General features: G+C 42.9%; 1 protein-coding gene across 1 annotated transcript; it reads right to left on the reverse strand.

Annotated features, from left to right (window-relative positions):
- Window positions 1–646: 646 nt before the first annotated feature.
- Window positions 647–20,884, reverse strand: LOC311150068 (inter-alpha-trypsin inhibitor heavy chain H6-like; the record flags this gene model as incomplete). Its single annotated transcript, XM_084187334.1, has 18 exons — window positions 647–906; window positions 1,076–1,477; window positions 1,719–1,832; window positions 1,947–1,997; window positions 2,138–2,161; window positions 2,280–2,327; window positions 2,518–2,535; window positions 2,730–2,762; window positions 3,483–4,692; window positions 4,927–5,405; window positions 5,614–5,785; window positions 5,922–6,038; window positions 6,183–6,352; window positions 6,580–6,827; window positions 7,128–7,238; window positions 11,958–12,112; window positions 13,586–13,621; window positions 20,768–20,884. The coding sequence occupies 18 exons, from the start codon at window positions 20,882–20,884 to the stop codon at window positions 647–649; spliced, it is 3,765 nt and encodes a 1,254-aa protein (XP_084043460.1).
- Between the last annotated feature and the right edge of the window lie 619 nt (window positions 20,885–21,503).

The raw sequence follows: 21,503 nt of genomic DNA on the forward strand, positions 1-21,503 counted from the left end.
AACAAGTGTTTGGAATTAGCTGTATGTCAAGATCAAGCAGCATTTGTCTACAGAAGTATAGAGACAATTAACAATCTTACTTTTGCCATGTTAACAGCAGAAGTCGAAGTCTGTCCCTGTTTCAGAAAGACACTGGTGCAATGACATCATCCCATCTCCTACATTATCTTATCATGTCTGACACCTCTGTGAATTACCTCATCATTCTTTAGCTTAGTTACTGGACTCTATCTCTCTCTCTATTTCTCTCGCTCTTTTGTCTTTGTTTATCATTGTATCTGTCTCTTGTTCTCTCTTTGTGTCCCGCTCTCTGTCTCTCTGTCTCTCATTTTCATTATCATGAATATGCATTCATGCACACTGCCATCGACGCTTTCAGAGGAGAGAGTAATAACCCACTATGTGATGTTGGTATTGAAGGCTAGCCAGCAGCACCCTAGTCCCAGTGCTGTTTGTCCTTGCAGAAACACTGTAGTTTCCCATGGCCTGAGCTGCCCAGCTTTGAGGTGGAGATGGTAGCTAGATGAGTGGCTCGGTTCCAATCTCCATACTAGCATAACACTTAGTATGAAGCAATGTATTAGGCATGTATATTCTAAGTAGTGTGCTAATACTGGATGGACATTTGAAAAGCGCAACTGAGTATTTACATGTTATCCACCACGTAGCTCTGGTATGGATGACCCAACAGTTTCTCCACCTGTGCCTTGGGCACTACCCAACACCTGCCCAGGTGACGTTTCCTCACTGTGTCCTTCAGGGTCTTGTCCTGTAGGGTGATGGGTACGTGTATCGCCCCCCACCTCAGCACCCCCCTGGACAGGACCCCCTCTTTACTAGGCTGGGGCAGTGTGTCACGAGGGTCCTTCACCGGCATCACACTCATGTCAGCATGCTGGAACTGGCCTGTTGGGACGGGGGGACAGTGAGAGGGAAATCAATCACCACATATGTATAGTATTTTCCCATGGGCTTTTATACAGCAACACTTGTCAAAAAGTGCTTTAGGGCCAGGTGTATGTAACAAGACAAAGAAACCGGTTTAAAGACATTAAAGATTGAAAAGTGAATGTACCCAGTAGGCCTTGGGTTGAAGTAGAGAGCCCTTGTCCATCAGTGATGTAGAATCCGAGGTGTGCCATCTGCAGGTAGCTGGGGTGTTTGTAGTGGTGGAACAGAACCAGGAAACGAATATCCTTCGCCAGCTCGATCCAACAGCTCTGATGGATGTCATCTCTGGTGTCCATGGAAACCACCACACCCTGCCTTGTCACAGATCCCTGCTGATTAGTGGGTAGGGTGTCCCGTCCCTCCCCTTCCACCACCACAGCGTCCAATGAGAGTGTGATCACTATGCCACCCAGCCCGCCGTGCCCGCCCATGGCAGAGATGGTTATCTGGTCAAAGTAAGTGCGGGAGCGGTCCTCTTTGTCTTGCTTGGACGGAGCCCATATTAGATGACCGTCCACCGTGATACCTTGAGGGGAAGAGGAAGGCATGGGTTAACTGTGTGTGTGTGTGCATGTGCGTGCATTCCAACAGTTACAGAATGTATATGTTATTTAATGTGTTCCCATTTTAATATATGCCTATTTAATGTGTTCCCATTTTAATATATGCCTATAAAATGTTATGGTGCTTCTCAAGTAGATTATACATGCCACTAATATAAGATTACAGTTCTGGACTTTTGTTGGTAGTAGTCTGTTCTGACTAACCTGTCTCTGGGTCTTCCAGCAGTCTCAGTACGTCGTTGGCCCTGCCATCCACCGTGAAACACAGATTCTGTTTCAGTTTGGGGAGCTGGACCATAAAATGAGGGTCTCCATCAACTTTTAAAAAAGCACAAAAAAACATTGAACATAAAGAAGACAGAGGTGAGAAACAGATTTCAAAGTTATATGTTATGTCATGTTATGTTATTTGTTAAAGTGTAGGCCCCTTACCAGACGAGGAGAAGACTCTGACAGAACTCAGTATGGAGGGGGGGCCCGGCCCTGGAAGGACAACAGGTACAACTGAGACTACGTCTTATCTGTCTGAAGCACTGAAACCAATGACAGATCAGAGCCTACCAACATCTCTGAAGTACATCGATCTTATGCTAGACTACACAGAAATACAATTAAATACTTACGAAGATCTGATGCTGATTCATCCCCTGAAAACATACACATTTCGAAAACATGTTAAACATCTGTATTAACTTAGAAACATACAAAGTATCCCTTTTGCCAACACAACTAAATAGTTATACATATTAGTCAACTATGACTTACAGGAATCATAGTTGAGGTCGTAGTCGTATTCGTAGGTTGCATCATAATCTGAAAGATTCAATCACATGGACATCATTAGACACCAGACAGAGGGTAAAACATATCCTCTCCCTGAGCTGGTCTGGGGGCTTTCATCAGAATCTCTATAGGAGGAAACAACAGCTTTTAAGATACAACAACATACATGTTGTTACAATGAATCGTTTTTTGATGGCAGGGAAGTAAGAGTGGAACTCACCTTTAACCAGGTCCATATCTAAGGTAGAGACAGGGAGAAAACACAGATTGACACAGTGATAAACTAAAGGACTACTTCATCATTTTTTAACCTCATATCCATTATCTCTGTATTCAAATACAGCATGTATCCCTTTCAATAATGATATTTCATGACATTTGTGCAACAGAGCTGAAACAGAATGATGAAATATTCTGGTGTGGTTGATTCACCTTTTCTATGGATCTGGATGGAAGTGGAGACATCTGGTGGAGAGAAGAGGAACATGTCACAATTAAGCCAGAAAGGGTGGATTTCGATTTTCTAGTATTTCTCTGATAGACAGGTACAAGATATGGACTTTAAGTTCAATACCTGATGCAACACAATTCATATGATATGCAATACTGGTATTCAGTAAAATTGTATCCTTAGACAATTATTATTCAACTATACTGAGCCCTGTGTAGCTCAGTTGGTAGAGCATGGCGATTGCAACGCCAGGGTTGTGGGTTCGATTCCCACAGGGGGCCAGTATAAAAAAAAAGAATGAAAAAAATGTATGCACTCACTAACTATAAGTCACTCTGGATAAGAGCGTCTGCTAAATGTAAAATATATAGTTGAAGTTCCAAGTGAGATAGACAGTCAGTGGAAGATTAATCTCGTAACATAAATGGTATCGTAGCATCTGTCAACAGACTGGGATGCGGTGACTAACAAGGAACATTGTTCCGGTGCGCTGGTTTTTGTAATTGATGATTTGGACAAATCACGATTTCACAGTGGCTCACATCTTTCGAATTTTGGAAGAGGAGGGGACATTCGGCCAATAGACTTGCCCGCAACTTGCAGAGAGAGAGGGCTGGAGCTACCGCCCTTCTTCCGCTCTTTTCTAACACATCTACCCCCAGAACTTAATCGAGCACCGGACAGAATTACGTGAGATTTTAGTTCTGGGTTTCCAAGATTAGAGGAATACTTACCCAATAGTCCTGCAGCCTCCAACAGTTTAGGCCTGTCTGTGACGCCTGGCATGGGGGCAAATGTTGCAGAGACAAAGGTGGCAATCTGGTCTACGTCTGAGTCTAGGTCTGTGTTACTGCCCTGTGGAGCTGGAGTAGGGGAGACAGACAGAACACTGTACAGGAGTGTGGTGACCTGAGGTTGGTGGGCAGCAGTGGCAGACATGGTGGTGTTCTCTGAAGAGGAGGAGGAGAGAGATATTCTAACTGGAGGGAGGACTGTTCTAACAGAGATGGGCAGGGGCGTAGCGGGTTTCCCAGGCTGTAGAGCAGGGGTTGGATCGGTTCTGACTGAGGTGGTGGTAGTGGAGGTGGTGGTTTTCACAGTTGTAGGGACTGTAGGATTAACTGTGGTGGGTGGTGTGGTAGGGACTGTCTTTACTATGTTGGATGGAGGGCTGGTGGTGGTTTTCCCAGGTGTAGGAGCAGCAGCTGTTTTGAGCGAGTTGGCCAGGGGTGTAGAGACTATCCTGGTGGGAGGGGCAGGGGCAGTTTTAGGAGAGCTGGGAGGAGGAGTGGGGGTTTTTGCTGAGAGAGGGGCAGGGATGGTTTTGACTGCACTGGGGCTGGGGGTGCTAGTCGTAGTGGTTTTCTTGGGGGATGTTGGAGCCACTGTTTTCGCTGGGCTGGGTGGGGTGGAGGCCTTTCTGGGTTGAGGTGGAGGTTGGGGAGGTGGAGGCTTGGTGACAAGAGGGTCCGGTCTAGCTTCGTTAGTCCTGGGTTTTTTCACAGGGATGGGGGAGGCTATTTTGGTGGCAGTAGTGTGGGCAACTGTGGTTGTTGTAGTAGCTGTATTAGTTGTGGTGGTGGGCTTGGTGGTGGTGGTGGTGGGTTGAGCTGTCGTAGTTGACGCTTTGGTAGGAATTTCATCCGCATCAGGCTTGACTACAACGAGGGAAGTAACAGGCGTGACAAAGTTATACTTGAGGGAGAGGTTGGTGGCCTTCTCGCCCAGCAGTTTCTGCATGGCCGGGTCGGTGCTGTTCAGTTTGGCCAGCAGCAGCTCTTTGATAGTGAAGTAAGCCCAGAGACGATGTACGAAGCTGGAGATCCTATCCATGCCCCCAGGGCAGCCCATGCAGGACGCTGTCCCATTCTCCTCTCCTTTAGACACCAACACGTCATTCTCAACCTTCACCTTCTGCTTGTAGTCACTGGCCGTCAGAGACACCTAAGAATAGAAGAGAAGAGAAGAGAAGAGAAGAGAAGAGAAGAGAAGAGAAGAGAAGAGAAGAGAAGAGAAGAGAAGAGAAGAGAAGAGAGGGGAAGAGAAATGAAGAGAGTAGAAGAGAAGAGAAGAGAGGAGAGTAGAAAATAAGAGAAGGGAAGAGAGGAGAAGAAAAGATAAGCGAAAACTTTATAAATATCAGCTCAATGGACAATTACAACATGATGTGATACCAACCTTCAGATTCCTGACCCCGGGCTTGACCTTCCCAGTGACCACCAGCTCAGAGCCCTGGAAGTAGTTAGGGAAGAGGGAGCGTGTGACGTCGAAGGCCTGGTCATCCAGGTAGGTCAGCTGGATGTCTGACAGTAGCGGGCTGGCTACCTCATCGTAGAATCCCTTCAGCTGGAGTGCGGCGTCTGCGTCCTCGTACACCATCCTCGCCATGCCACGGTTGTCCAGTGCCAGGCGCCGCAGCAGTGTGATGTCGGCGTCGTCACCGAAGGCCAGGCCGAACAGAGAGGCGGAGCCCAGGGCGCTCTTAGCGTTGCTAAGGATGGCGTCACCGGACGTCACACCGATGGTTGCCTCACCGTCCGTCAAGAAGATGACTAGTGGGACCCGGCGGGCACCACCGGAGGAGGACGAGGAGGGGGAAGAGACGGAAGGGTTGACTAGTTGGGCGGCTGAGAGGAGGGCCGCGTTGATGTTGGTCCCTGGAGGAGGAGAGAGGGAAGGAGGTGTGGAGAAGAGAGGGAGGTGTGGAGGAGGTGGAAGAAATGGAGGAGGAGAGAGGATGCTGAAGAGGAGGCAGAAGATGGAATGAAATGAAGAAGAGAGAAATACAGACAGCGTTTTAGTGGTCTTGTCAGGTTTCTGCAGATTGAATGCAATTCTAAGCACATCAGACTCAATCCCACTCACATCCCTCAGCGATGATCCTCTTGACGAATTCCTTAGCGTCTCGTACGTTATTCCGCGTGGCCCTCACTGTGCGACCCTTCTTCCAGGTGAGGACCTTGTCTGAGAAGGTGATGATGTTAAAGTGGTCCCCTTCACGAAGGTCTTCCAGGATAGTGGACATTGCCTGCTTTGTCTGGTCCACACCAATCCAGAGTGAGAAGATAAATTATCATTTTATCGATATAATGTAGTGTCAATGTTGTCATTCTTGTCTAAATTAATGAGGTGTAGCTGGATGCAATGTGAGAGAGATAAAATATATACTGTACCTGTTTGATCTTGGTGCCAATCATTGAGCCACTGACATCAATGACAAAGATGACATCCTTGGGGACCACAGGAAGCCCCCGAGGTGCAAAGTAGTGGGCAAAGTATCCATCAAACACCTGAGAGAGGCCAACAGAAGAGAGTAATCCCTCATTGGATTAGATTATTGCCTCACTAGATACCGTCTTTGTACAGTATTTGTTGTGTAAGAGTTTGGTCCTACACAGTGTGTAGTGCTTGTGTATGTGTGTGCGTGTGCTGACCTGGATGTCTCCCATGAGGTCGCTCAGCTCTACATCGTACTGGATGATGTAGTCAGCGTTGAGTCCCTTAGAGGAGACACTGCTCTGCTGCTGCAGGCTGGGGTGGTAATGAACATGGGCACAACAAGGGTTCTGCTGGATCTGAGTGGAGGCTGGGGCTTCTGTCTCACCTGGATGGGAGAGGAAGGCCAGAAAACACCCTGTCATTGTGCATGTTTGAGATATTCTACATGTTATGTTGCATCCTACTATACAATAACTACTCATTGTTGTGATCCAGATGAGTGATTATGTGACTTGCCTTGCTCAAACTGATCCCCTCAAACATGCTGGTTGTATCAAAACTAGCACTATTACTTTGACAATGAACAATAATTGCTGTCTTTTCCAATGTTACCTGTGACAGTGTTGGAGAGCAGTCGGCTGGACTTCAGCGGGAGGACCTTGACGAAGCTGAATCCTGTCCTCTCTGCTATGCTGACATCCAGGGTGAGGTTAGTGACCAGTCCTCCAGGCCTCAGGCCCAGGGTCAGTTCATAGCGACCCAACCTGCGGGGCAGCAGCTCCTCGTAGGACAACGAGAAGGACATCCGGGTCCCAGAGGGAACACTCACCGCCATGCGGAACTTCTCGATCTCCCTCTCCCTGAGACAAAGACACCGCAGGGGAGATAAACAACAGTAAGAGAGAGGTATTGGAGTGATGGTGGTGGTAACTGGTGAAAGAATGACTTGGAAACCGTGGGGAAATGGAATAGAATTTGAAGCAGGCAAGGACAACTGATCTGAGTAGAAGTGCTAAATGATTTAAATGGTTGTGGTGGGTGATGGGTGTCCAAATAGAATATAGATGTGGTTTGTTGTACTTTCACAAGCAAAACCAAGAAATCAGAATAAAACACATATCAAAGAGTGATTGTGGTATCAAATACTTTTTCAGACTGACTTGGTGGCAACAAGTCCAGCTGTTTTTCCTTGCTTCTTGGCTGCGTCATAGATCTTCCTGGCGGCACTCCTCTCCTTCACCTGGGCGATGTGCACTTTGCCATTGGAGGTGCTGGGGGGTAAGAGGAAAGAATGAGGTGAAACAGCCCTCTGTGTAACTCACTATGGTCAGACTATGTTAAGAAACTTGGGCTCATGGATGGGAAATATCTAGGTTTATTTGCAGCAAGCAAACTTTCCTTTACTGTAAATGTTATAGCAACTATTTGCATTATTAGTGACACGTTACAAAGCAATAATATACTTCACAGCATTTGTGTTGGACTCACATGGAGGACAAACATGAATCGTGTTGGTTTACAGATTAAGTTCAAAACATGCTAGAGAGGAAAGGTAGGGTGAGAGGAAGGAGTCACTTTCCTCTGAAAACATTAGCTCTCTGAGCTCTGGTCCATGATTTGGTTGGGAAATGGTTCAGTGTAGGTTCTGCGGAGGCCATGGAAGGATTTCAGGGTGTTACAAGATCTCTTTTCAGTAATCATGGTTGCATCCCACATGACACCCTATTCCCTTAGTGCACTACTTTTGACCAGACCCTTATGTGTTTGAACTTGAGACGCACCCATGATAACTGAAAAATAACACTCGGAACCCCCCTCCATGGCCCCTGGAGAACCTATACCCAACCATTTCCCAACCAAACTGGACCAGAGCTCACACACCCTAATCCAAACCATACAGTGGCTTGCGAAAGTATTCACCCCCCTTGGCATTTTTCATATTTTGTTGCCTTACAACCTGGAATGAAAATTGATTTTTGGGGGGTTTGTATCATTTGATTTACACAACATGCCTACCACTTTGAAGATGCAAATATAATTTGTTTGTGAAACAAACAAGAAATAAGACAAATAAACAGAAACCTTGAGCGTGCATAACTATTCACCCCCCCCCCCCCCCCCAAAGTCAATCCTTTGTAGAGACACCTTTTGCAGCAATTACAGCTGCAAGTCTCTTGGGGTATGTCTCTATAAGCTTGGCACATCTAGCCACTGGGATTTTTGCCCATTCTTCAAGGCAAAACAGCTCCAGCTCCTTCAAGTTGGATGGGTTTCCGCTGGTGTACAGCAATCTTTAAGTCATACCACAGATTTTTTTCTTTAAGCAATGGCTTTTTTCTGGCCACTCTTCCGTAAAGCCCAGCTCTGTGGAATGTATGGCTTAAAGTGGTCCTATGGACAGATACTCCAATCTCAGCTGTGGAGCTTTGCAGCTCCTTCAGGGTTATCTTTGGTCTCTTTGTTGCCTCTCTGATTAATGCCCTCCTTGCCTGGTCCGTGAGTTTTGGTGGGCGGCCCTCTCTTGGCAGGTTTGTTGTGGTGCCATATTATTTCCATTTTTTAATAATGGATTTAATGGTGCTCTGTGGGATGTTCAAAGTTTCAGATATTTTTTTATAACCCAACCCTGATCTGTACTTCTCCACAACTTTGTCCCTGACCTGTTTGGAGAGCTCCTTGGTTTTCATGGTGCTTGGTGGTGCCTCTTGCTTAGTGGTGTTGCAGACTCTGGGGCCTTTCAGAACAGGTGTAGATATACTGAGATCATGTGACAGATCATGTGACACTTTGATTGCACACAGGTGGACTTTATTTAACTAATTATGTGACTTCTGAAGGTAATTGGTTGCACCAGATCTTATTTAGGGGCTTCATAGCAAAGGGGGTGAATACATATGCACGCACCACTTCTCCGTTATTTATTTTGTAGAATTTTTTGAAACAAGTTCTTTTTTTCATTTCACTTCACCAATTTGGACTATTTTGTGTATGTCCATTACATGAAATCCAAATAAAAATCCATTTAAATTAAAGGTCGTAATGCAACAAAATAGGAAAAACGCCAAGGGGGATGAATACTTTTGCAAGGCACTGTAAATTCCTAAATTCTCATTGGCTTTCTGTCATCATATGATGATGTGCTAAAATAAGGTCATGTCCTTTGAACAAATATATTTAAATAAAAACCAACAGGGACCAACCAAAATAAATCTCCAGCCATGAAGCAGGTCTTGTTTCGGACACAGAGCAGAATGAAATGGTGGGTTTAGCAGGGTGGAAAATAGAGGGGCCTGTATGTATGTATGGCTGAGAGGGAGTGGGAACTGGGAACGGCTGCACATGAGTGACCTACACACAGAACACAAGGCCCTCAGTCCCACGTTGAGAAACGCCACCGAACTACAGAAACACAGTCACCACAGCTATTTTCCTTCTGGGTTAGTTAGTGAAGTGTTGTGTGTGTGTGTGTGTGTGTGTCCCAGCTAGCACATAATGTTCTGAGAACCAAATGTTTCTTAGAGCTTGGTGAGAACGTGGTTGTCCTATGGTTATTTTGCATACAACCTTCCCACAACTTTCTGGGAATAGTTATGGATAGTTGCTTGGCTTTGGAACATTCTCAGCACATTTACGGAACTTCACAAAATAACTTTAATTTCTTGGTATTTCATTACTTCAAACATGGTTACATTTAATTACACGTTCTTGGAACGTTCTCCAACTGGTTTGACATTCTCAAATAGTTAAGAAATAACGTACTCTTGTTGAAATTTCCATACTTCAGCATAACTTTTCCACTGGTTTCTTCATGGTTCTATTTAAAGTAATGTTCTCAAATTGTCCCGAGAACATTAAGAAACAACGTTCTTCTGTGGAAATGTCAATACTTCAGCATAACGCTTCCTACAGGTTTCCTCATGGTTCTATTTAAAGTAATGTTCTCAGAACGTTCAGAGAATGTTAAGAAACAAAGTTCTTATGTGGGAATTTCAGTACTTCAGCATAACGTTTTCTGCAGATTTCCTCATGGTTCTAGTTAAAGTCATGTTCTCAGAACATTAAGAAAACATTCCATAAAAACCGCAAGAAAACATTAATAACGTTCAAAGAACGTTCTAAGAATGTTATTGAAAAACATATACATTCCGTTCTCACCGTCTTCAATCTTGTTAAGTGTGTTAATGAGTGCTTGTTTCCATCGAAATGGGGTATGTTTGAATAGAATAAAATGAACTGCTTAAAAAGAAACATGGCATGCTAGCTCCATCCATGGATAAAGAACAGAAGATCATAGGTTTGAACCTCAATAAAAAATAAATGTGTTTGCATGATTAATGTTTAAGCAAATGAATGTCCATGTGTCCTATGGAGTTGAAAACAGTTAACACAAACTAATCTAGAAGTGTTATTAAAGTCTTATTGAAACATTCAATGAAAGTTTTAAGGAAGTTATTCAAAAACCTCAAAATAACCTATAATTTCCATTCTCAGAACGCTTTCAGGGAACCATAGTAAAATGTTCTCAAAACATCCCTGCAACCTAAAGATTAATGTTCCTAGAACAGGCAAAATGTTACTTCCATTCTCAGAACGAATAAAAAAAAACCAGTTTTACCGGTCAGGAAACGTATGGCTTCGTTCCCAGAACCAATGGGAAACCAAAAACATACATTCCCACAACTTCGAAGGAACCAAATGTGCTAGCTTGTGTGTGTGCGCGCGCATTTGTGTGTGTGCGTGCGCGCACGCGTATGTGTGACAGAGAGAGATGTGTGAGATTATATGCATGTGTCAGAGAGTTAGTCCGCATATAAAACTGTCAAGAGTTTACATCCCCCATTTGACTACATATAAATGGGTATGTGCGTGGCGTTTGTAGGCTATGTGTGTCAGTATGTGTTTGCATGTGTGTGCGTAGCATGTGTACCTTGGCTTGTTTATATGTACCTTGGTAAACTTTGCAGGAGAGAGAGGGGGGGAGAAAACAGGGCAAGCTTCTGTCATTTTCTCTATTAACTTTCTGACATATTTACAAACCCTGGTATTTATCCCCCAGACTCCTCCCCCTTCTGACCCAAACCCAACCCCAGGCTCCGGCTCCTCGTTGGTTCTATAATGTTGACTTATTTATCTTGTTTATATTTAGCGTTTTTTAAAAGGAGAGTGGCAGTGGTTTCCAGCCCTCTTAGTAATCAAATGATGTGTCTCCTCTCCACACTGGACGGAATCTCAGTTCCTGACATCATTTTTCTGAAGTTTTTATTTCTGGGAGTTTGTCCGGAAACCACCGACCTGACTGGCATTAGGGATTTGTTTTGTTTATTTACTATCAAGCTTTACCCTCCTTTTTTAAAATCTAGGACTTCTCTTATTTTATACATTACTCACCTTTACAGCCAAAAATAAATGTATTTTTGATGCTGAAGAATATGCCATTCTGTTTGTGCTATCATGCCAGCTCCTTGTTACTCATCATCAAGCATCAAGAGTTGGCAAGAGAGCAGAAACATACTGGCACCCAGGATAGAGGGATACAATTACATCATTCCAAGGGAAGGAACAATTAATTTGATTATAGGCCCACTACCTTCGATGAAGTGACTAAAATAACAATAGAGGTGAAACACAGAGTGAGAGAGAGAGAGAGAGAGAGAGAGAGAGAGAGAAAGAGAGAGAGAGAGAGAGAGAGAAAAGAGAGAAAGAGAGAGAGAAAAGAGAGAAAGAGAGAGAGAGAGAGAGAGATAGATAGATAGATAGATAGAGAGAGAGAGAGAGAGAGAGAGAGAGAGAGAGAGAGAGAGAGAGAGAGAGAGAGAGAGAGAGAGAGAAAGAGAGAAAGAGAGAGAGAGAGAGCTGTCTGGCTGGTTCTCACTCATAGCCTCTCCTGCTACCTGTGAGCTTGTGTAAGTGAGGGGTACAAAAAACAGCATTTCCTACTCTTGGGATAATAAAGTCAACTTCACTTGACTTGAAGTGTGTGACTGACTCACATAGTGAAGTTGGAGATGAATGCAGCTGAGGGCAGGTCTACCTCGAAGGCTGCCTCCTTGGTGACAGCTAGCTGGTTCCACACAGAGCTCTGGACGGTGGTGTGGGCGTAGCGAGACATGACAGAACACCTCACATGGTAGTCTGTCACCTTCAGCTGGGAACAGATTAATCCAACAAACAGTCAGCAAAGAACTTATACATTTGATCTGATGAAATCGTTATATACTGTAGCTACCCTAGTACAAAGCTAATAGCAACCTCATCAAGAGCTTTGGACCTCTTGGTGTAATTGCTAAGGTGTTTGACTGACAGTTGTAGAGACCAAGGTTTGAGTACTGGTTGGGCTCTTTTGTGAATGAAAATCCAAGTATTACTAGGCTTTTTTAAAACAGGCTTCAGTGGCTTGACAAGTTTAGACAAATGATACAAAGGCACACTCTGCAAGATATCCCTCCCACCCCCTTGTTTACTTGGCTAATTCTGGGCCCTGCTGGGACCGATCTGGTCAGCTGGGCCACATTCCTGCCAGGCCGGGACACAGACAGAGAGACAAACAGACCTGTTTCTCGATACTCACTGGTATCAAAAACAGTGGACAAGCTTTCTGATACACCAGAGACCTATTGCTTGATGATCTACATTCTATCTTTGGCAACATTCAAAGCATCAAATAAAATGTTGGCTCCATAGCGATACAGTACTAGCGTAGGGTTTCTCACTCTGTGTGGCGCACAGGTTATAAATACAGATTGCAATGAGTGATAGCTAGATCTACACTGGCAGAATGAGTGGGAGGGGTACGGTCCGGAGGAACAGTGCTGGGTCCCGGTGAGGGATATCCTCGATCCGTCCCTGTTGCGGGATTTCCACCGTCGCCATCCTGCTCGCCCTGCTCCGCGTCCTCCTGGAAGTCCCAGAGGCCGGTGTCGGAGTGCTGCTGGAGCTGCGCGTCAGGGGACGTACTGTCACGACTTCCTCCGAGGCTGCCTCCTCTCCTTGTTCGGGCAGGCTTCGGCGTTCGTCGTCACCGGCCTTCTAGCCACTGCCGCATCACATCTCATCATTCCATTTGTTTTGTCTTGTCTATTACACACACCTGGTTCATATCCCCTCATTAGTAAGTTTATAAGTGTTTCCTCTGCCCCCTTGTCCTTGTGGGTGATTGTTTAATGTGTGGAGAGAGTAGCTCGGTTGAGCTTTATGTGAAGTGTTTCTTGTATTGCTAGTAAAACATTGTAGGCTTTGTCTTCCCCCTTATGGTTATACAACTAGCAAAAATAATCTCTAGCACACAGAGGTTAATGTCACACGGAATAGTGACTGCTACTATTGATATGATTTAGAAGGGGATCAATGTTCAGGGAATGCTATCCAATATTATCACAGCCCATCTACAGAGGCAGTTGCTGCACGTGTGCGAAGCCGTACCAGGAAGATTTTTATTTGATTTATTTTACCTTTATTTAACTAGGCAAGTCAGTTAAGAACAAATTCTTATTTACAATGATGGCCTACACCGGCCAAATCCGGACGACGCTGGGCCAATTGTGCGCCGCCCTATGACAAGATATCCCTGGTTTGAATGTTGTGTTTCGGTAATGATACATTCCATGTAGCTCATACCCACCAAAGATTTTGCTGGTTTGCTCTGGCGTCTCACTCTCTGGGGGGAAAAATAATACAGAGAAAGTTAATAAAAGTGTAATGAATCCTAACTATAGAGTTGAGCTCAGCAGAGCTATAGGGTTTGAGCGCAGCAGAGCAGAACACAAAGTTGTAGTTTGTTATGTACACACCAGGGCCCTGAAAGTAACAGATTGCTGAACTCCTGTAGTTTGGAAATTTTCTCAAAACAAGTTGAGGCCTTCTGAACATTGTGCAAAGCTTTAAAACCTTAAAGGTAAATAAATAATAAAATCAAATGTTATTTGTCACATGCGCCGAATACAACAGGTGTAGACCTTACCGTGAAATGCTTACTTACAAGCCCTTAACCAAGAAAGCAGTTTTAAGAAAATAGAGTTAAGAAAATATTTACTGAATAAACTAAAGTTTTAAAAAAAAGTAACACTATAAAATAACAATAACGAGGCTATATAGAGGGGATACTGGTACCGAGTCAATGTGCAAGGGTACAGGTTAGTCAAGGTAATTTGTACATAGGTAGGGGTAAAGTGACTATGCATAGATAATAAACAGTGAGTAGTAGCAGTGTAAAATCAAGGGGGGGGGGGGGGGGGGGTCAATGCAAATAGTCTGGGTGGCCATTTGATTAATTGTTGAGCAGTCTTATGGCTTAGGGGTAAAAGCTGTTAAAGAGCCTTTTGGACCTAGACTTGGCGCTCCGGTACCACTTGCTGTGCGGTAGCAGAGAGAACAGTCTATGACTTGTGTGGCTGGAGTCTTTTACCATATTTTGGGCCTTCCCCTGACACCGCCTAGTATATACAGTTGAAGTCTGAAGTTTACATACACTTAGGTTGGAATCATTAAAACTTGTTTTTCAACCACTCCACAAATTTCTTGTTAACAAACTATAGTTTTGGCAAGTCGGTTAGGACATCTACTTTGTGCATGACACAAGTAATTTTTCCAACAATTGTTTACAGACAGATTATTTCACTTATAATTCACTGTATCACAATTCCAGTGGGTCAGAAGTTTACATACACTAAGTTGACTGTGCCTTTAAACAGCTTGGAAAATTCCAGAAAATGATGTCATGGCTTTAGAAGCTTCTGATAGGCTAATTTACATCATTTGAGTCAATTGGAGGTGTACCTGTGGATGTATTTCAAGGCCTACCTTCAAACTCAATGCCTCTTTGCTTGACATCATGGGACAATCAAAAGAAATCAGCCAAGACCTCAGAAAAATAATTGTAGACCTCCACAAGTCTGGTTCATCCTTGGGAGCAATTTCCAAACGCCTGAAGGTACCACGCTCATCTGTACAAACAATAGTACACAAGTATAAACACCATAGGACCACACAGCCGACATACCGCTCAGGAAGGAGACGCGTTCTGTCTCCTAGAGATGAACATACTTTGGTGCGAACATTGCAAATCAATCCCAGAACAACAGCAAAGGACCTTATGAAGGTGCTGGAGGAAACAGGTACAAAAGTATCTATATCCACAGTAAAACAAGTCCTATATCGACATAACCTGAAAGGCCGCTCAGCAAGGAAGAAGCCACTGCTCCAAAACCGCCATAAAAAAGCCAGACTACGGTTTGCAACTGCACATGGGGACAAAGATTGTACTTTTTGGAGAAATGTCCTCTGGTCTGATGAAACAAAAATAGAACTGTTTGGCCATAATGACCATCGTTATGTTTTGAGGAAAAAGGGGGGCTTGCAAGACGAAGAACACCATCCCAACCGTGAAGCACGGGGGTGGCAGCATCATGCTGTGGGGGTGCTTTGCTGCAGGAGGGACTGGTGCACTTCACAAAATAGATGGCATCATGAGGAAGGAAAATTATATGGATATATTGAAGCAACATCTCAAGACATCAGTCAAGAAGTTAAAGCTTGGTCGCAAATGGGTCTTCCAAATGGACAATGACCCCAAGCATACTTCCAAAGTTGTGGCAAAATGGCTTAAGGAAAACAAAGTCAAGGTATTGGAGTGGCCATCACAAAGCCCTGACCTCAATCCTATAGAACATTTGTGGGCAGAACTGAAAAAGTGTGTGCGAGCAAGGAGGCCTACATACCTGACTCAGTTACACCAGCTCTGTCAGGAGGAATGGACCAGAATTCACCCAACTTATTGTGGGAAGCTTGTGGAAGGCTTCCTGAAACGTTTGACCCAAGTTAAACAATTTAAAGGCAATGCTACTAAATACTAATTGAGTGTATGTAAACTTCTGACCCACTGGGAATGTGATGAAAGAAAAAGAAGCTGAAATAAATTATTCTCTCTACTATTATTCTGACATTTCACATTCTTAAAATGAAGTGGTGATCCTAACTGACCTAAGACAGGGAACTTTTACTAGGATTAAATGTCAGTAATTGAGAAAAACTGAGTTTAAGAGTATTTGGCTAAGGTGTATGTAAACTTCCGACTTCAACTGTAGGTCCTGGATGGCAGGAAGCTTGGCCCCAGTGATATACTGGCCTGTATGCACTACCTCTGTAGCGCCTTACGGTCGGATGCCGAGCAGTTGCTATACCAGGCAGGATGCTCTCGATGGTGCAGCTGTATAACTTTTTGAGGATCTGGGGACCCATGCCAAATCTTTTCATTCTCCTGAGGGGGAAAAGGCGTTGTCGTGCCCTCTTCACGACTGTCTTGGTGTGTTTGGACCATGATAGTTTGTTGGTGATGTGGACACTAAGGAACTTGAAACTCTCGACCCGCTCCACTACAGCCCCGTCGATGTGAATGGGGGCATGTTCCGCCCTCCTTCTCCTGTAGTCCACGATACTTTGTCTTGCTCACGTTGAGGGAGAAGTTGTAGGTACCTTAAGTACCTTACTGTGATTGTTTTCAATTAAAATGGTCAAAAATAAACAAAAATAGCATCTTAGCAAAGAGCAATTTCTCAAGCAAGAATTTTGCTAGGACTGTCTGGGAGGGAAAAACTGAAAACTAGCTGTTATTGGCAGAGAGGTTTGGAACTCTCTTTCTTATTGGTCTATTAACTAATTTACCACCTGGTGATGTCACCAGGCAGGCCAAAACTCCATCCCACCAAAATAGGCTGAAATTTCAGGCAGTCTTTTCAAACAGCTCTTACACAAAGATGGCATTATCATCATTTTACAATTGAACAGCATTATTCCAACTTCATAGTGTGGAAATATATATAAAACACAGGAAAATCACGTTGGTGACTGCACTGGGCCTTTAATAGATTTATAACAGCTTTATAGCAGTGATTTAAGATCACACAGTTGCCCTAAAGCCATTGTAGCGGGTTGAAAAGTATTGAGTTAAAGTAGATTTACGGTATATTGTTCATTCAAAGACTTTCAACCCGCCACACCATTATTATGTCATTTAACCTTCCACCCAATTTTGTGTACCCACATTTGTACTACTGTACTCGGGAAAGATTATGATTTAAAATGTAGTACATTTATGTCATTATCTAATATAATAAGTTGTACTTAAGAGGACAACTTGTCTTGGAAAAGTGACAAAATACTACCAAGTACTGTAGTTAGCTTACAAAATCCCTTCCTTTTAAATTCATCTCCAGAATCTATGTGTGGGTTTGGGTCAAGATTTCTGTGTCAAAATAGGCTGAATCACAGCTATTCATGAATGAAGGGGAAACTGGAAATAAATACTTTCACTGTACACAGAGGGGTAGTGAGGTGCACAGTGCACAGGTTCGGTTTCAAATGTTCCTTTTGCTCACAAATCACTGCTGTGTAAATCCATTATCACATATCCTGGAGATACAACACAAACAAATAACTTTAGAGGGTGACTGCACTTCCTGATTTGGCCTCGTTTTGAAGATTGCTCATTAAGAAATGCTAGTGGCCATGACTGAAGCCAAAATGAGAGTTATCTTGGGGGTGTGGTTTGATGTGGGTGTGTTATCTTCACATGTCGTACCGTGGCAGGTACTGTTGTTTGTCCCTCCTGAGTCACCATAGCAACAACATAGCCACTTCATCAAAATAGTCAGATTAAAAATATCTGTAATTAATTTAGACGTTTTTGCAGAGGAGGTCTTAGTCATGCAATTTTACATCTACTGTAGCTAAGGTGTTTGGTGCAGTATTTCTCAAGTAACAAAATGAGCATGAAAAACTAGTCAGTGCACTGCATACAGTTGAGTCGGGAAAGTCTATCTGCACTCTCAGGACTGATATCTGAGAACAATAACATGTGTACAACTTCATAATCTGCAAGCTGTCAAGCTATCGTAAATAAAGCACAAGTTACACGCTGTTTATTAGTGCCCAAAATCACTTGCTATCTAACAAAGGCCAAGATTTAATCAGATCAAACATTAACCGACAATAGCAGACATCCTCATAGAGGATGTTTTGGCGGTGTCGTGGTTGAACTGCATTGGGCTGCTCTTGTAATCACTGTCACAAAGCCACACCCGCCCCACTCGAGTTAGAAGTTCAGAGCGAGAAAGTGTAGGCTATATTTTAATTTACTTTAAAATTGAAAAATCATTAAACTAAATAATAAGGATTTATATCATCCTAATCGAGGTGTAGATTACATCTCACAAAGGGAGCAATTTCAGTGCCAACAGAAACAGTATTTAAATCCAATATTTTTGAATTTCTAATGCACAAATTGAATCATTGAATTAATAAATTGAACTTGTATATCATGACTTAAAACTGGATTTAATTAATATTTTTTATATTCAGTTTCAATATGGTATATATTGCATTCATTGACTGTGTATCAAGTTTACAAACTATCATTTCAAGTTTACCAAAGTTTCATATATTCAACTTCTCAGATGCATTCAGATTCAGTTTTCAAATTCAGTACTTTAAATTCAGATTCAAAACCAGAGACAACATCCTGGTACTTTGTCAGCAAGGAATGGTAGAAGAGAACCGCTGGAATCAAACACTATCTTTGTTAAACAGGTTTCTGGCGGTTTCTGAAGCCAATGTGGCATGTTATATTTATTTTCTTCCACGAATGTGGCTCTAGAGATTGAACTGTTTGGGCAATAAGCTATCATGATCCCATTCCTGAAAGCTAAGACTATTTCTCTAACATGGTCAGGCCTTCTGTTCTCCTCTATGACGTGCAGGACACATTAGCAGGGAGTGTGACAAAACATTTGATTTGGCCCCCATAAGAATATAGTTTGATAGCCCTGTCATAGCCCTTCCAAGGATAACTTTTCCACTCCCTATTTAATCTTGCTCTTGTGACTGACTGGGTTTGAACTGGATCTCCTGCATGTCACAAGACTGTGTTAGCCCACTTAGCTAAAGCCCATAGGGATTAGTTCAGGAAGCTAACACAAGTCTTCAAAAAAAAGCGTGGACCTCGGTTACATTTCACCCCCTTTTGACTCAACTTCACTCCTTGAAGGAGTGATCTCCTTGAGCCAGAATTGCCCAGAATGCACTGTGCGGCCCATTGACGACACTGTAATGGAAAACTGTAATTTTTACGGTAATTGTAGATATTAGCAACAGTAAAAAACTCTGAAACGTTTTACTGCTGCATACTGTAAATGGTGGTGCATTGTGGGACAATTGCTGTATTTCGAATGATACTGTAATTCCACCCCACAGAATGCAGTACCATACTTTATCTTGGGAGCGCCAAAAACCTTTTGACCATTAGTGGGTGTGTAACAGTGTTGCTTCCGTCCCTCTCCTCGCCCCTACCTGGGCTTGAACCAGGGACCCTCTGCACACATCGACAACAGTCACCCTCAAAGCACCGTTACCCGTCGCTCCACAAAAGCCGCGGCCCTTGCAGAGCAAGGGAAACAACTACTTCAAGGTCTCAGAGCGAGTGACGTCACCAATTGAAACGCTACTAGTGCGCACCGCTAACTAGCTAGCCATTTCACACCGGTTACAGGTGCATGGTATTGTTTTTTTTGGATCATTAACATATTTTGAGGCGTGCCTTGTAAGAGGCTATATTTGTTGCAACCGTAAATGGAAATGCTGTACCAATTTAACTCCTACAGTATTTTGCTATAGTGCCCCATCATTTTCAATGTATAGGGGATAGATTGGAGAGGCAGCTAGTCTTGAACCTTAAATGGTTGAGCATTTTGCCTTGTCCTTTTGGTCTGTTTTTTTCCTGTAGTCACTGCCAGTTTGGAAGCTTTTAAGGACTCTAGAAGTGCATTTAATATAAAACACCAAATATTCATTCATATGTAAACACTTTACTTAGCAGCCAACCTGCTTGCCCCAATCCCTTGTAATTACAGTAACATACTGTGAAATACAAACCCTCCCCTCAATTAATTTCATTCATTCATTCATTCGAATTATGGTAGCATTTACTTTTAACAGTATAATACAGTCAATTTTACGGTATCGTACTGTATGTCAATACACAGTACATGCTTTGATACCATATACTGTATATTAATTTTACTTGCCACCAAACTGCCAGTAAATTACTGTCAAATTCATGGTAACCCCTTTACAGTGGACGCATGGGCAACGTATATTGGGCATAAATACGATTCCAATTGAGTTTCCCCATATCCTCAAAACTCGTAATCCATACCCAACCCTCCAGTAAATCGTGAAGAACTCACAAAACTCAGTTTTGGATGAGACTGACTTTATGATCAAAAGTATCCTATTTACACTTTCTGGTGAATTTTGACTCTAGGCTATTCATTTTTCTGACTCACATCGATGCCACATAGGCCGTTTAAAACCAGAGAAGTTGGTTCTAATGGGCAGTTGACCTTTAAAGACAGGAAAACAATTTAATGTGCAGGAATTCATTCTGAAGTGACCATTTTTTATAGATTTTTTAAGGTGATAGACACGTTATTTGTAATTAATGTAAATGTAGGCTTTAATGTATAGTGTAGGCTATATCATGTGTTTGTTTCCAATGCATAATTGTTTTCACATCTGCCATACATCCTATAGTAACGTGCAGTGCTTAACATCTACCACTTAAAAGTTTACCCCTCATTTGATTGAGAGCAACAAATACATATTGCGTGCAAAAAGAAATGTAGCCTTGTATGAGGAATACATTAATTTGAGGAAAAAAAACATGATTTTGTGAGGCTGTCATGATTGTTTTGTTTTTCCAAGACTTTCCAGTTTTACTCCCGTCCCAATAGGAAGATAAAATCATTCTCACCTGTAAAAGTATGTATTTTTCTCCCAGGTGTGCTCCATATTCCTCTGAAAATCCACCCTGCACTGAGATGACGAAGAAAAATAAAATACAATGGATTTTTAAATCCACTTTCCCCATGGTCTCCCGAGATGAAAAATGTTCTGTTGCCAGCGGTCTCACTTTGCCAGTCAGTGAGAGATCCAGTGCATGTACGAAAGACGAGGTAGGACAAACCTCACATTTTACAAGTTATTTTTGCATGGAGCAGTCGACTCGTTCATCTCCCTCCACTTTATTTTAATAGTTTTGAAACCTTGTATATAATAACAGAAAATATAACGTAGAAGTATAATTTATATCTGACAGAGAGATGAAAATGTAAAAGAATATCAGTGCGCGCAAACGTTGCAGGAGTACCTGTGAGTTCAATAGGGTACCCCTCCTTGCGTGTTCATCGGTTAGTGAGCATGAGAATAACCCATGAATTTCGACAATTTGAAAGAAAAACATCCCAAACTCTTTGCTGTCGCCCCTTTCTCAATTCCAAAATGGGACCCAATACGGTATAGGATATCCCACCCTGACATACAAATGAGACATATGAGAAAACAACTCTTTACCATTTGAATGACATATATTCCAACATAGGCTACCCCACTCGTTCTTGAATAGTCAGAATATAAAAGCTCAATTGTGACCCTATAAATGAAAGTATCAATGACCTGTAAAACAGATCTTTAAAATTGGTTGTGCAATT

The sequence above is a fragment of the Coregonus lavaretus genome (genome assembly GCF_964263955.1).
Source record: "Coregonus lavaretus genome assembly, chromosome: 22".
Classification (NCBI taxonomy): Eukaryota; Metazoa; Chordata; class Actinopteri; order Salmoniformes; family Salmonidae; genus Coregonus; species Coregonus lavaretus.